The 15,461-nt window shown below is 42.2% G+C and overlaps 2 protein-coding genes and 1 long non-coding RNA gene across 5 annotated transcripts; 2 read left to right on the forward strand and 1 right to left on the reverse strand.

Moving 5' to 3' along the window:
- The first annotated feature begins 1,756 nt into the window (after nt 1-1,756).
- Nucleotides 1,757-9,106, forward strand: LOC142938313 (uncharacterized). 2 transcript variants are annotated; one of them, XR_012949551.1, is made up of 4 exons: nt 1,757-1,867; nt 2,578-4,382; nt 6,985-7,712; nt 7,807-9,106. It is a non-coding gene; the product is annotated as an uncharacterized LOC142938313 (long non-coding RNA). The 2 variants fall into 2 exon arrangements; XR_012949550.1 differs by having other exon boundaries at nt 7,048-7,712.
- On the reverse strand, nt 3,199-10,908 carry cunh10orf88 (chromosome unknown C10orf88 homolog). Its single transcript, XM_076081600.1, has 9 exons — nt 10,705-10,908; nt 9,724-9,907; nt 9,281-9,478; nt 8,882-8,951; nt 8,519-8,710; nt 8,071-8,199; nt 7,783-7,906; nt 7,010-7,220; nt 3,199-4,333 (listed from the first exon to the last, which is right to left on the reverse strand). Exons 2-9 carry the CDS (start codon nt 9,861-9,863, stop codon nt 4,120-4,122), a joined length of 1,278 nt encoding a protein of 425 aa, XP_075937715.1. The 5' UTR covers nt 9,864-9,907; nt 10,705-10,908; the 3' UTR covers nt 3,199-4,119.
- Nucleotides 10,909-10,927: 19 nt separating this feature from the next.
- Nucleotides 10,928-15,445, forward strand: asb3 (ankyrin repeat and SOCS box containing 3). Of its 2 annotated transcripts, none has more exons than XM_076081602.1 (10): nt 10,928-10,988; nt 11,627-11,834; nt 12,308-12,478; nt 12,623-12,738; nt 12,816-12,948; nt 13,126-13,303; nt 13,730-13,948; nt 14,050-14,352; nt 14,441-14,574; nt 14,676-15,445. In XM_076081602.1, exons 2-10 carry the CDS (start codon nt 11,633-11,635, stop codon nt 14,909-14,911), a joined length of 1,692 nt encoding a protein of 563 aa, XP_075937717.1. In that variant the 5' UTR covers nt 10,928-10,988; nt 11,627-11,632; the 3' UTR covers nt 14,912-15,445. The 2 variants fall into 2 exon arrangements, with proteins under 2 accessions (XP_075937717.1, XP_075937718.1); XM_076081603.1 differs by having other exon boundaries at nt 12,626-12,738.
- Nucleotides 15,446-15,461: the final 16 nt, after the last annotated feature.

Genomic DNA, 15,461 nt, shown 5'->3' on the forward strand with positions numbered 1-15,461 from the left:
TCGATGTTTGATCTCAAACATGTTCCTCAATCAGCCAAAATGATCTAACATTAAGCATGAACGCTGAAGTGTGTTAAAGCTGCATTCTCTCTAGTGTCCACCAGGGGGCGACTCCTCTGGTTGTATAGAAGTCTATGAGAAAATGACTCTACTTCTCTCTTGATTTATTACCTCAGTAAACATTGTAAACATGAGTTTATGGTCTCAATCTCTAGTTTCAAGTCTTCTTCAATACAGCATGATGTTCATTTAGTACATTATGGTCCATTTAGAGTCAAACAGACCATAAAGCAGGGGATGCTTTAGGGCGGGGCTACACGGTGATTGACAGGTCTCTACCACTGCGTTGTCTTCCTACGACTTTAACCCTTTGACAGTGTGAAGTGTTTTCAGTTCATAAAAAGTCAATTGTAACATTTTGAATATCTCATATTCAGCCTCTTGTGTCACTTCTGGTTGCAAAAAAAACAAGATGGCAATGACGAAAAACCAAGACAGCTAAAAATGCAATTTGGCTGAACGCGAGGCTTCAAAACTGTAGTCCACAAACCAAAGGGTGACGTCACGGTGACTACACTATTCACAGTCAAAGCTCCAGCCACATTCCAGCCACTTTTCTCAAACCTATCTCAAACCATTGTCTTCTGTCCTGTCCCAGTCACCTCCCTCCCACATCCAGCCAATCCCCTTTCCTCCTGTCCAGGTCACCTGACCCTCTCCCACTGACCTCCAGACCTGCTTTCCATCACCCCCCTAATCAGCCCAGTACTTGACAAATGCCGGCCCACCCTGAGCCTTCCACTCAGCACTTATTGTATTCATACTAGTTTGCTGCACTTATTGTATTCGTTTGTTTCTGTACGTTGGCTCTGGTCTATGCTCTTAGATGCTTGTTTAAAAAGGGAGATGCACTTATTTCTTCTGGCGACTAGTAGTTCTCTTGAATACCTATGTTGAATACACTTATTGTAAGTCGCTTTGTATAAAAGCGTCTGCTAAATGACTGTAATGTAATGTAATTTCCACTGTGTTCAGAGTTCCTCCTCCCTTCGTTGCTGCAATTCACTGGCTATGTCAAACATAGACGCTCCATATGAAAGCAATTAAGAGAACACTGAGTTTAGAATAACTGATCACAGATATATAAACATGGCTTTTAGAGATGTTTAATGTTATGAACAAAGAAGAGAGCAGAAACTGAACTCCAGCGTGACCTCAGCAGCCGTACACAAGGAGACGGAGAAGACAAGTTGGGAAAGAACTCCATCATCTCTCAAACATCTTGTCCTCCTCTCTGTGACTCTGGTGTCCCTCTGTGCCATGTTACTCTCTGAAACACAGCAAAGCGTGACACGATGTTGGCCCCAGTGTGTGTGTGTGTGTGTGTGTGTGTGTGGACGTGCACGAGCAGGGGGTGTGTAATGAAGTACGTCACAGCCTTAAACACTCCTTATGGGCGTGTTAGTTGGTATGTATCATATATTTACATTAACTATCGCCGCTTTAACCACTTCAACGCTGGATCTTTTTTTTTTTGGCTTGACTCCAACGCATTTCTGCACCGGTGGCTCGTCAGCATGGTGAGTACTTCTTTATATTCATTTATTTAGTTGACACCAATTTGAAATCCCAGTGAGCACCAACCGGGATTTCAACGCATTTAATGTTTCATATAAAAGAAGCTCCCAGGACATCGTAATGAGACCAGTGTATATTCTGTACATTCATGTAAAATTATTTTGTGTGCATACTGCTAGAACACGCATGCGCAGGAACTTTGAAAGAGGAAAACGGGACAGGGCACTCTCGGAGCGACGTTATCGAGCTGACGGAATAAACGTGAGGCTTCACGCTAACGACATACTCTGTAAGTACTTCAACTACTGGATTACAATACCTCAAACCGAATTGAAGCACCAGTAGTATCGTTTTAGGCTGCTAGCGTGTAGCTACAGCAGCATGGGCCAACAGTAAACATAAACATGCGTGTTTCTTCTTCTTTGAGTTTAATGGCGGACTACAAACCAACGTTTAAGGTGCATACTGCCACTTACTGTACCGGAGTGTGTAACATCATGACTTTATGACAATTGTCATTTGAACACAATGATAATGTTATTATTAATAAATAAAATAAACAAACCAAACCAAAATTAAAAAGAATAATACAAAAATGAACTTCAAATAGAAGTTATATTCTGGATATTAAACCCGTTCCATTCAAAAAGTAAAATGATGTCTCCTATCTCTAACAGTCCTTTGATGCTCCACTACTTCCTGTATCTACCACTCTGCCCTTCAGTCTCTCTCTTTCCACACTGAACTTCCTCCACTCAGCTCATGTTCAACAGATGCATATCTCACATTTATCCCACTCTGTCTTTTTCATGATGTATACGGTGTCATTGTGTCCTAACCTTAATCTACAGAAAGTAACATCTTCTTTTCTACATTTAAATGTGTGTTGGTTACTGTTGGAGATTGTCTCTATGGGCTGTCGCTGTCTAACCAAACATCTGCACATCGTCTTGTAATATGTTATCCTCCTTATGTAATGTGTGACCCATTTCATTTCAGTCGACTCAGCTCTCTGCTGCCAGTTGGTTCATGCACAGTGGCTTTGGCATCGACCATCTCCTCGACTAACGGCAGCGGTTCTCCACATACAAAGAACCTCAGTGACCTTCATGGTTCAATTGCGACCAGCGTTCCTGGAAGGAACCCTCGGCTAAGTTGATTTGAACTTTTCTGGAAACTCTTGAGCAACGCTTTCCTGTAACTGCCTCCGTCGTCCGCACATAAATCAGCACTGTCAGCTCTTAAAAGTATTTTCTGACTCATATGTTTTGTCAGCGCTCGAGCCCAAAGATACCAAACCGAACGCCAACATGTTCTGCTGGTTGTGGTTCCATAGTTAAAGGAACTGTGCCGTACAGTTTTCTTATGTTAAATTCTTTAACAAAATGAGATTGTGTTGTTCTTTGCAGTCCCACGTAACCTATTCAAGGCCCTTCTCCTCTAGTGTCTTGCTGTCCTACAGCTTTCTGAAAGGCACCGAGCTCTTGCCAAGTTAGTGCCTTGCTCAATAGAATCACCTCATTTGTTCTTTCCTCTCTATTCAGGTTTTGTTGTAATTTACTCCTCTTTGTTTTTAGAAGAGAAGTTCAACCCCCCCCCCCAACAGAATACATTCATCTGTATGAATATATTTTTATTGTTTTAATATCAACATCAGGTCAAAACTGTCCTTGTAATAGTTTACATTGGCAGCTTTATGTTAGACATGTCCATTATTTAAAACATTACAGTGTCGTATTAAAACACATTTTAATCAGTTACATGTTATATATACAGTATACTATATATATATAAACATATATATATATATATATTCTGAGATTCAAACCAAACTACTGAAACAAACGTTAAGGCCTGATTAACCAAAGACTTCCAGCACATGGTGTGAATGAGAAGAACTGTCGCTCAGGATACTGACTGGAGTTCATGTGGATCATGAGACCTGGGAGGACAATAGTTTACGTGCACATTTTAACGTGAATAAATAAGTGTTCTGCTGGTGTTGCATGTCAATAATTGTTATGTTAAAACCCGCCAACAACAACCTGGATAAGATCACATGCATTACTTCATTGTGATCGTTTAAAATAACCTGCTTGCTTTCAGATGGCCTGTTGTTGGTGACGTATCTCCAGGTACTTTTTTTCATGTGGCTAAACTTTCAAAGAATGCATTGCAGCCACAGGACATGATTTTAGTAACATGGATATCTGCAGTTACAGATTCTTGGTTTCTTTCGGCTGAACTTACATCGCGTCCACAAGCTGATGTCAGTCCTACATCCAGGACATTCACTTCGTCTAACAGTGGAGCAAACAAACCGTTACAGAGGTTTCTTTGGCAGCAGGACACTTGAAGTTAAACAGCATTGTTTTTCTTTATAGCAGATTATTGCGATACTTGTGTTATTTTATCAATAATCCCATTTCAGCCCTTTCTTTCTTTCTACTGTCTCTGTTAGTTGTCTGCGTCCTGCTCTGCTTGCCCTCTGACACTGAGGTGTAGCTGAGAAGGTTCAAGGGCAGAAAGGGTTGCATGTTGTTAGTCTTTCAACGGTTCTGGACTCAGTGCGTGGCTGTCGTCGGGGCGGTCTGCTCCGACGGTCCCGTGGACGCTGCTCATGTCTCCCTGGTTGAGGGCGCTGAGCAGGGCTTTCTCCAGCTTCTGCTCCAGAGCGTCCAGGCGACGGTCCACATGCTCCTTCAGCCTCCTCTCCATCTCCTCCAGACGACGCTCCATGGCCGAGTCCAACTCCCTGCAGAGCAGAGGCAACACGTGGCAACGTTACTGCCAATAACAAAAAGGTGATCTGATGAAGTTAAACTCAGCAGAACTTTTGCAAGATGAATAATAATCAAACAGCAGTTTGATAACTCCCAACATGACATTTTTAGACCAGGTCTTGTTGGTCCAGGTTCTGACTCATGTTAAATATAATAACGATGTGACTTTCTATTAAGCACTTAAATGAGTCATATTTAAGTGTAGTGGAGAGGAATGAGAGTGATTCATGAACAAACATGAAGTCACATCAGAGACAAAACCTCAAATATAAACAGACAGTAAAAGTAAACCACCCACACAGTCAGTGCTGAGCATCAGAATCCTGCTGCAGCCGTGTTGCTAATTCCTGTGTGTATGAAACTCAGACAGATGACTTTGTGTTTGTTTCATCTTAACCACCCGGAGGGAAGTTTCTAAACCAAGATGCTTTGCAAAACATCGTCCACTTTTTCTCAAGCGTTTCCAGTCTTCCTGAATGTCTTTGCGTTTTTTTTTCTTTCTCAGAATTACTTTTTAACCCTCAAGGATCTCAAAGAATCTAGTAATTGAGGGGGAATCAGCTGGTGATGTACTTTGAACGTCTAGTTCTATTTTGTTAGTTGATGTATTTTTATATGCAAGCGTCATTACAAATCACTGGTCAAGATTTGGTGAGAAATTCGTTGTAGAAGGTAAGAAACCAATTTCTGCACCTACAGAATCACGACATAGACCAGAATGCAATGCAACAGCAAGACAGGTTTAGGTTGTAAGCAACATTAATATCAAAGTTTCTCTTCTGAAAATAAAAAACACTTTCTATCGCTGTCATTATCGCTCCCTCCTCCTACAAGTCAGCGGCACAAGCAACAACGTCCTGCATTAGTCGAAAAGCATTCTGGGAAATCACAAGCTTTCCAAGAACATCAAATACGCAGGTTGGAGGACAGCCAGTACACAAGAAAGAGCAAAGTTCCAGTCTTTCACTTTTCACTCGAGATAACTGATCAGCATCTTTAAAACAAGCAAACACTCAAATGAAACTTTTGTTCGTCCATCAGTTTACAGATATTCCTCTTCCTCACGTTTTCTGGAATCTAATTCAAAGTATTAAACTGTGGTAACTCCACTGATGTGTGGGTGAAACGTACCGCTGAGCTGCCGTCCTGTCCTCGGTGTGGAGTCAGACTCAACTGACATTCTCTCTGAACCCACATGTGCTGCTCTGCTCCGTCAAAGAGCCTCATTTATCAAACTGCAGCAGCAGCACCAGCTCGTAAACACGTGTTTTTATTGTAGAGTGAAAGTAATGTTAAATTAAGTTAACTGATACTGAGCCTTTGTGTCAGCGGTGACTTAAAGATTTGATTTATTCAATGAGGTTTGGTGCAGTTTGTCAACAGTTTAAGGAGTCAAACATTCAGCGATGCTGATAAATGAACTCTATTGTCTCCGTATCAGCCTCCTCCCTGCACCGCTAGCCCAGACACTTCTATGTGGCCGGGTCTGTCAGCTGTTCACTGAACACAACTGTTACCAGAAAAAGAAGAACATAAAAGCTCCAGTGACTTTATTACCAGGCGGTCTGATGAATTATGAGATTTTGTTTGTGTTGCCAGGCAGATTGGAGATCAGTGAATGTTCTATCATGACGCAGTGGGAAATGTTTGGGCGTCAGCTAACAACGCGACCTAACACAACCAGAACCACTGTCCCATTGAAGAGTCTGTTTCCTCCACACCGACCTCTGCTCCTCAACAACGTGACTAACACAATGACGTGGCTGCAGAGATTTAAACACAGTGATCAAAGATGCCTAATCTTTCTACGACACTACTTTCCTTTTAATTAAGAATAGAAGAGCTCAAACATGCTGTTTAATCTCATAAATGCAGGGACAATTAGTTGCACGCTCTCTCATCAATCACATCTTCTCAGAATACGATTCTGTGAAGTGAAATGAAAAGGAGGCTGTGAGCAAACTGTTCATAGAATTCTCCCTCTGTGGCTGTGAGTGTGTTACTCCAGATGGAGGAGCTTGTGAGCACATGCGCCTCACAAGCTCCTCAAAACAACAAGTAAACATTCAAACTAGTCTGACTGGAGATGAAGCGAAAAAGGTTTTGTTTTCTAAACCAATCGCAGTGAAAAAGCCTGAGCAAAGTTTTAATCAATTTTAAGTAAATGTCATGTACATTTGTTTTCTGGTTGCAGAGTCGCCTTTTTGCTAAATTTGATTTAATTAGAAGCAGCAACTTCAAATTTGCAAAACTGTTTAATACCACCAAACGAATGATTATTACAGGATAAGACTATCTCAAGAAGTACTATTATCATATAGTATAGTATAGTAGTAGTAACAATAACCATGTATTATTATTTATAATTTAAAACATTTGATCTTCCATGTTTGGTAGCCTTCGTTAGCTGCAGTAACGTCTTTCTGCCACAAGGTGGAGCTCCGTTATCTGATTACAGATTCATGTAGAGCGATGGGTTCAGGTGTTAAACAGAAACACAAGCAGTCACGTGACTTTGATGACTAATTAGAAGAATACTAACAGATGAATCAACACAATCTGTGTTATTTCTCTGAGCAGCAGCAGTGGCGAGTTGTATTGAATTGAAACACTGTCTTAACAGGACGGACTCACTGAACTTCACCCACCATGAGCCGTTTCTCATCATCTTCTCCTTCTCTGCCAGCGCCGTCGCGTCCTCCAGCCTCAGCTTGGTCACCTGACCACAGAGGCTCTGGAGTATGGGCAGAAGCTCAGGGCCGGAGCCCGCGGCCTGGCCGGGCCCCTGCCCTTTCAGGAGGTGAGACATCATCTCCGCCAGCTGGGCGTGGCTCGCTGGACCTCCAGTCTCGCTGTTCGCTAGAGATGGAAGACCACATCACCACATCAAGACCACATCACATCAAGACCACATCACATCAAGACCACATCACATCACCGAGACGTTTTGTTTAATGCCTCTGCAAACTATTTTCAGGCTTATGCTGCGTTTTACACTTTCAATGTTCTTGAGTATTTTTTTTCTTTTATGATCCGAGCAAGACGAACACAAATATAACCTCGCGGACAAGTAACGTTTTTTTACTGCGACAAATAATGTATAACAACACGGAGGCTCCGTAGTACGAACCATGACGGAAACCACGCCTTCTGGTCTTACCTTCCACAATATATATATATATATATATATATACACACACACACACATACAGTATATATATACTGTATGTGTGTGTGTGTAAAGGCCTGAAGAATTACATGAAGAAAGGACATTTTCTACAAAATATCTATAAAAACTTTAAGACATTCCGAATTGTGATTTTCAACAACGTCGAATGTTTCAGCAAAAAGGTAAAGTCATTTTTTCTAAGTCAACACCTTGTGTGCTCCTGTTTGACCTGAGATAAATGATGGTCCTTACCGATATTCCTCGTGTTGACACCAGACACCAGCAGGTCTGGGGAGGAGGAGGAGGAGCCGTCTGACATCGCTCCATTCAGAGCCGGTGGAGCTTCATCTGCAGGCCTGATGGAGCCGACTGGAGGCTAGCGACACAGAAACAAGACGATTAATCTATCTGATATGCAGTATATGCAAACATTTTCTCAACACACATTTCACTGACATGACGCTGCTAGTGGACATGCTAAAGAAAGGATTTATCATTGCAGGACATTCAAAAATAAATGATTATGATAATAACTGATACCCTGGAGTCTGCAGGCTGGGGCTGGTTGCTGACGGCTGCTGGGGAGATGTTGGCTCCTTGAGCCAGGGCAGAGAAAACTCCACCGCCCATCAGGAGAGGCAGGAAGCCACCCAGAGAGCTGGTCTGGTTCTGGAGAGAAACACAGTTCCTGTGTCACGTAGCAAGTTGATTTTCATAGTGAGCTGAAATGAACTGGAACCAAAGGTGTCCTGAAGGTGGATAAGTGATCTCAAACCTAATGGTACATAAGTGAAGTGAAGTTCAAGCAAGTGGAAGGTTATGAGCTAAAACATGAAGTCCCTCAGCATCGTCCTCTGACTAAAGTCATGGCTGCTGTTGTTGTTGTTGTTGTTGTTGTTGTTGTTGTTGTTGTTGTTGTTGTAATTCCCTCTCTTTGCCAGAAGAGGTCATTAAGGTAATAAGTAACTCACTGCTCCTTTACTCCCACCTTCTGCTGGAAGTGCACCATCTCCATGAGGTTCTGGGCTCCCGGTGAGAGGCTCGTCCCCATCTCCTCAACCAGACACTGCACCTGCTGCATGTCGATGCCGGGGCCGCGGGCCGCGCAGGGCTGTAGCGTCTGGAGGCCCACGAGGACGCGACACACCAAAACACTGCTCCGACCGCCCAGGGAGAGCAGCTGGGACACCGAAGCCAGATGATTAAACTCAAGTCAACACAGATGTATAATGTATATCATGTATAAAAATTGTCCCAGGCACTTAAAAAATGTCTCAACAGTTTGAAGATTAAAGTTTAGAAGATCTACGGTCTCTAGTAGACGTCAAACATCTCTCTGAACGCGGCTCACCTTCACTTCACAGGCGGAGGACGGATGCTCGAGGATCAGCTGTTTCTTGTAGAAAGGCCCTCTGTCTGAACTGTGGGCAAAAAAAGAGCAAGGAGACACTGCTTCAACTTACTGTCGGACATTCATCAAACTCAGACGTTATCTGAACTTAACCAGAAACTGATCCATCAAAAATTAATAATAAATGTATCAATGGCGACTAAATTAAAGTTTATTTAAAGAGTCTATGACGTAGTGGCCTGCATTCAACATCGTACAATGGAGATCAAACTCCAGACTGGCTTCATTCATTAATGAAGTATTTTTGGTCATTATATTCTTGATTTTGTTCATTAGCTCAGACTTATGTCAACTCAAAAACTCAAAACCCAAGTGCTGATAATATCTGTGTGCGTATACCTGTCTGGCTGGACGCTGTCGTCCCTCTCCCCTCGTATCGTACCGCAGTATTCTCCCATCTGGTCGTACACCTCCATGGTTCGAGCCTCGCTGACGAGCAGCAGGCGGCTGATGGCAGTAGGGGAGCAGGGGGTGCAGCGGAGCGTCAGAACACAAGGAGAGGCTTCCTCTGTCTGCTCCAGCAGCACTGGGCCGCCCCTGTGAGGGGAGGACACGTGTTAAAGGTGCCGTTCACTCATCGTATCACTCATCTATGCCCCTTTTATTGACATAACGTGGTGAGGTTTGTTTCCCCACGTTACACACACACACAGTTAACCTCTGTCAGCCTTTACCAAAACTATTAAAACAAACGGGGAGAATCCTATTTTTTACAGCAGCATTTAACACAAGTGTTCACAAACGTTTCCTACAGATTAACTACTTTAATAGAAGCTTCTCACCAGTTTGTCTCGTCTCCCTCTGGCGGACTGAGCTCCTCTTCATGATCCTCTTTGTTACTGACGTGAACAGGAAGCAGCACCTGAGCCAACTGAGCGTGACAGGTCCAAGCAGCTCCGCTCTTCACAGCAATGTCCACCATGATGCTGCTTAGGCCACAGGGGCTGTAACCTACTAGGAGACAAGCTAGGACACAAAGTAGGGAACAACTTAGGAGACAGGGTAGGAGATGAGTATTGAGGCAATTCAGGGAAAAAGTAGCATGTTATGAGATGTTTTAGGAAACAAATCAGGAGCATCTACAGACTTTAAGAACTTAAGTCTTAACTATATGGATAAATCTGACATGTCAAAGAAGATGAACTTCACATATGTTGTGTGTATGTATGTGCAGGAGCAGAGGTGGAATATAGTTTATATGTACTCAAGTTCTCTACTTGAGTACAATTTTGAGGCGCTTGTTCCATTTCATGCTACTTTCTACTTCTATGGCACAAATATTGTACTTTTTACTCCACGTCATATATTTTACAGCTTGAGCTACAAGATCTTTTCTGATGTAGATTATTAAGGACAGACAAACATCATGTCCTGTGTTTTTTGATTCAGATTAAATCAACTAATCAGTTATTATATCATAGATAAGCTACCCAGCAGTATATAGTAGCTACACATGTAACTACACGTTAATATTAATACATCAATAAATACAACCCAGTGATATAATACATATGAAGCTGACATAGGCTATTCTGCCCAATAAATAAATCTAGTTTAAGTATATTTAATGCTATGTACTTATAGGTTCTGCTTTAACTGTGCAGGTTAAAGCATTTGACAGCTATGATGTTGGGGTGTTTTGACTCGTATATTTGTTAATCAATATATATCTAGATTATATTGAGACCGTTAAGTCTTTGCTACAGCACCATAAATAAACAATATAGTTTGCTAATCTCAAAATACTTTCACCTTTAATTTACCTTAAAACAGCCCCGGTTGAAACTGTTGATTAGCTTGATTCCATCAGATTTTTTATTTTTCGTCTTCGCATTTCTTCAGACGTTTTAAAAAAACTGCAGATGAACCGGATTCAAAGGTACAACCGATGATAAAACGGTGAATTTCTGACCAGTAGCTAAAAACGCTAAATCCACTGCGACGAACTACAGCTGCCTTGCATTAGGCGGCACGCGACGGGAGTGTTGTGATGTGACGTCATCAAGCAGCGACTCACGTCAACCCAGGCGTTGATGTTCTATTTTTGGTAAATAAGCACCTTTTTTCCCCCAAGTACAACAAATAATTATACGTACTGTGTGTCATGTATTTGTATATAGTGTTACGTTAAAGCTTGTGACATGTTTTAACTATATATTGTGATTCGTGAACGTTAGCAACGTAGCTGACTTAAATGTCTATGGTCAACAGCGTTAGCTTGGAGCCTGAAGTTGCTATTAAATGTTGTAATTCCGTTAGGATTCGTCCTCTATTGATTATATACGAATCCTCTACTTAAATAAAAGTGTCAATACCATAAGTATAATTCCTGCATTGGAAACCTCACTTTAGTAAAAGTATTATCAGCCAAATGTACTTTACTTAGAGGACAAGTATTTATTGTGCAGTAAAATGTTCCCTGTGTTTTAATATTATATGTTTCTGGATTATTATTATTACTGCTGCATCAATGTGTATGTTGCATTTTACTGCTGTGCATGTTTAGATGTAGTAAAAAGTACAATATTGACCTCTTAAATGAAGAGGAGAAGAAGTAATAAGGAGCCTCAATGAAAAAGTACCTCAAATTTGTACTTGGGTACAGTATTTGAGAACAAATTGTACTTAGTTACTGTCCACCACTGCAAATCGTGGCGTAATTAATGGATTTAACTCCTTTTGAAGCAGGGGATGGACTTCACAGAGTGCTACGGAGACACAGTCTCCAGTGTTGCTGTTGCAGCTCGCTCCGGCTGTAGGAAGCGGGTGAGGAGGCTGATAAAGAGAGGTTTCAGTGTGGACTGTCGAGACAACCGCGGTTGGAACGCCCTGCACGAGGCGGCAGCCGCTGGCAGCGAGGAGTGTGTGCAGGAGATTTTGTCGGCTGCGGGCGGTAAGAAAGGTCATTGTTCAACTCAGGGTTGTAGTTCTCATATTTTAGAAGCTGGAAGCAAAGAATGTTTAGATATGTTTCTGGATGAATAACTTTAAAAAAGATATTTTCTGCCAATGAACTAATCGATGAATTGATTTATCATTTTGGCACTAAAGTGGACCCACAGTTCAAAACCCGAAGATATTCATATTTACAATTGTATAGACAAAGGAAAGCACGACATCGTCACATTTAAGATAAGAGAAGAGATAAGACGGACTTATTTTGTCATACATCTGTATACAGTGAATAGTACTGAACACAATTGTGATTCACTGGTCCCCGGTGCAAAACAAAAAGAATGAATGATGCAACATTCAGAATAGGCATGATGTGCAAACAATAATATACAAAAACAGGCAGGTAGTTCATCAAGTTTTTCAGGAAGACACAACTTTTGTTTTCCTCTTTCTGTATCTGACTGTGAGCAGCAGGCTCCTCCCGTAGCTGTGCTGCCTATGTGAACTCTTTGACTCATGAGGGGGAATCTGCATGTTACCTGGCAGCGCAGCGGGGACACCTGGCTGTGCTCCGACTCCTCCTGAAAGCACATGCCAACATCAACCAGCTAACAAATGACTTGTCCTGTCCTTTGTACGCAGGTATAACGCGTTATCAAACTTGTGTTCATGTGTTTTCTGTACTGTCTACAAACCTGGCCAAATACATTTCCTTTGAAAAGTTAAATTGGATGTGATTGGATTAATGTTGTTTGCAATATTTACCAGCTGCTATCTGTTGTCCAGCAGCTGTTGACGGCGGGCACAAGGAGGTTGTAGAACTGCTGGTCAGTAAAGGTGCGGAGGTCGACCGAACACACACCGCGTCCTGCTGGACCTGCCTTCATCAATCTGTTTATAAGGTAATTATGGAACTGAAATACACACACACAACGCTGTGAGGTGTATCCTAACTTGTTCTTTATTTTTATTTTCTAAGGGTCACAGTGAGATTGTGCGTATTCTGGTCGATGTGTGCAACCTGGAAGCTCTCGACGACCATAAGATCTCCCCTGTCTTTGTGGCTGCACAGTATGGACAACAGCAATGCCTGGAAATCCTTGTTAATGCTGGTAAATAGATATTGTTAATTTATGCCTATTAGTATAACTTTATTTTTTGCAATTTAATGTCGGTCAGGGACTTGATCAATATGCACCAGAGTTATCTTCTTGTGTCCCAGCTTCTCTCTCCGCCTCTTCTATTCACTCCTCACTTACACCAGCAATCCAGTATCTTTTTGGATTTAGGGGCCAATGTGAGCACTCAGGCAGCTGATCTGGCCACACCGCTGCTGATCGCCTCTCAGGAGGGCCACCAGGCCTGTGTGGACTTCCTGTTGGACCACGGGGCAGATCCTAATCTAGCCTGCAGTCATGAGTGGCCACAGCTTCCCATTCATGCTGCCGCTGAGTTTGGCCACATCGGGTACTGACTCATAACTCGTCTTTCAATTATGTATTGTTGTGCAGTGATTCCTGACCTTTTGTAATGTGAAGCGATGTTTAGCAATGATCACATGTTACATTTGTCAATGAGTTGTGAACTGTGTGAACTGTCTCAGAATGTTTAAATTGAAAAACATTTCAGATCTAAATAAGTCATTTTTTATTGTTATTTGATTAAATGTTGGAAAATAGTGCAGTTTCCCAGGGCCCAAAGTAACAATATTTGATTCATAACTGACAATTAACCAATTATAAGAATTTTCGGTTGATTAACTAACTGATTAATCTTCCTCTCGTCTCAGTACTGATCATCATTAATATCGACACATTGTTCCCTTCTTAGGAGGTGCTGCATGCTAAGGTACCCATATTGTTTTTCCCTGACTCTGTCATTTTGTCAATGCAGTGTCCTCAGGAGGCTGATAGCTGTGACGGACCGTGTGTGTGACCGTGGTGATGGCATGGTGAGTCCACTGTACCTGGCCGTCCACAGCCATCAGAGCAAGAGTGTCGAGATGCTCCTGAAGGAAGGTTATAGCCCAGACGCTCAGGTCTGCTCACACATCCTGGGTGTCCGATCACCGCTCTCCTTGGCCTTGAGTCGCACATCCAACGAACCGTGCAGGTTCGTTAGAAATCAGATTTGACCCCCTCACAGATTCTACAGAACATACGCAACATAAAACCGATGGACTCATACTTGACTTTGATTAAAATCTCTTTCAGTGAATCAGTGGGGTTGCTGGTAGCTGCAGGAGCAACTTTGAGTGAGGAGGACTGGATTTACGCCTTGGCCACTGACAAAACAGACCTGCTGCAACTGATACTTGAGCACAGATGGATCCCTCTACAGGAGACTTTGACCAGGGACTGTTCTGTACCGAACCATCGTGGGAAAAGTGTGTTAAAGCTGCAGGAACTGAGGGAGCTGCTCTGTGTGGCACTAAACCAAGTACACTTTGCCGCCTGCTGGCTTCCTCTGCTTCTAAAGGCAGGACTGGAACCTTCTTTGCTGCTTCAGCCCCACATGTAAGACTGTCCTCTCACTTGTCCACTCTTTGTCAAGTATCAGATGGCTGTACTCGATCAATATCTTTCTGTCCTCTTTGCTTTCTAGGTTGGAGCAGGCAGACAGCGAGGTGTTGAATTACCTGCTGGAGTTTGTAAACTGGTCGAATCTGTCTCCCCCATTGAAACATATTCTGGATCGAAGACGGGCAGAGAAGACCTGGGAACCACGTCCACATCTCGGTACAGTGACAAAATATACACTGCAGATTTGCTTTCACAGAACTGTAGTAAACTTTGAGTGATGACAATTGTCCCTTTCTTTTCTGCCCTCCTCCCGCTAGACTCCATTCCCTGTCTTTCCCACATCTGCCGGCTGCAGGTTAGGTCAGTGCTGGGACCAGATCTACTGATGAGGACCAATGTAGTGCAGCAGCTCCCTGTTCCCTCCCCACTTCATGTCTTCCTCCAATTCAGAGACATTCCAGAAGCTACCTACACACACTCAGCGCCATCATCACCACTTTCAGATCGAATACAGGGATACAGCAGCACACACCAACACAGACATGTGCTATAACCCCATTCACATTCACATCATCTTATTTCACACCGTTTGACAGTTTGATATGTTTACTGTGTCAGCTTGTTACAGCTCCTCATGGCAGCTAAATGATGTTTCAGTGTAGTATATATAAACCTATGTTTTTATAGCACTATTCAATCACATTTAAATATTTTTTGATGTTTTGTTCATCATTGTACACACATTTCCTCAAACATTTGAATATATTGGATCTTTGAGACTTTAGGATTACAAGAATTTCAAATATAAAAGTTCTAGATGTGTTTTAACAAAGGTTGACTACACAGGTGGGCCAGAGAGGTTTAAGAAGATACTTCATGTTACTTTTCAAATATTATTTCACTCATGTGCAGATAATAATATGCCCATGCTGTTTGCAGTCAGCTGTTTCTTTGGGCCAGTGCATTTATGTTTAAATTTGATCTAATTTATTTATTTTCCGCAAAAAAATCAAGTGTTGTTTGTTCAGTTGACATATTGATGCTCTGTTTGTGATACGACAATAAAAGCCATTTGGTCCAATTGTGATTGGTGCAAACCGTTG

This window comes from Anarhichas minor, unplaced genomic scaffold (genome assembly GCF_050575085.1).
Source record: "Anarhichas minor isolate MPS153535 unplaced genomic scaffold, ASM5057508v1 ptg000082l, whole genome shotgun sequence".
In the NCBI taxonomy this organism is placed as follows: Eukaryota; Metazoa; Chordata; class Actinopteri; order Perciformes; family Anarhichadidae; genus Anarhichas; species Anarhichas minor.

Excerpts from the sequence above, each read along its gene's own strand:
- cunh10orf88 (XM_076081600.1), bottom strand. The coding sequence starts at position 9,863 with ATGGTGGACATTGCTGTGAAGAGCGGAGCTGCTTGGACCTGTCACGCT. Across the intron at positions 7,221-7,782 it reads TGTCAACACGAGGAATATCG|CGAACAGCGAGACTGGAGGT; the intron begins GTAAGGACCATC and ends TTCCATCTCTAG. Across the intron at positions 4,334-7,009 it reads ATGATGAGAAACGGCTCATG|GGAGTTGGACTCGGCCATGG; the intron begins GTGGGTGAAGTT and ends TCTGCTCTGCAG.
- asb3 (XM_076081602.1), top strand. The coding sequence starts at position 11,633 with ATGGACTTCACAGAGTGCTACGGAGACACAGTCTCCAGTGTTGCTGTT. Across the intron at positions 12,949-13,125 it reads GGAAATCCTTGTTAATGCTG|GGGCCAATGTGAGCACTCAG; the intron begins GTAAATAGATAT and ends TTTTGGATTTAG. Across the intron at positions 14,575-14,675 it reads GGAACCACGTCCACATCTCG|ACTCCATTCCCTGTCTTTCC; the intron begins GTACAGTGACAA and ends TCCTCCCGCTAG.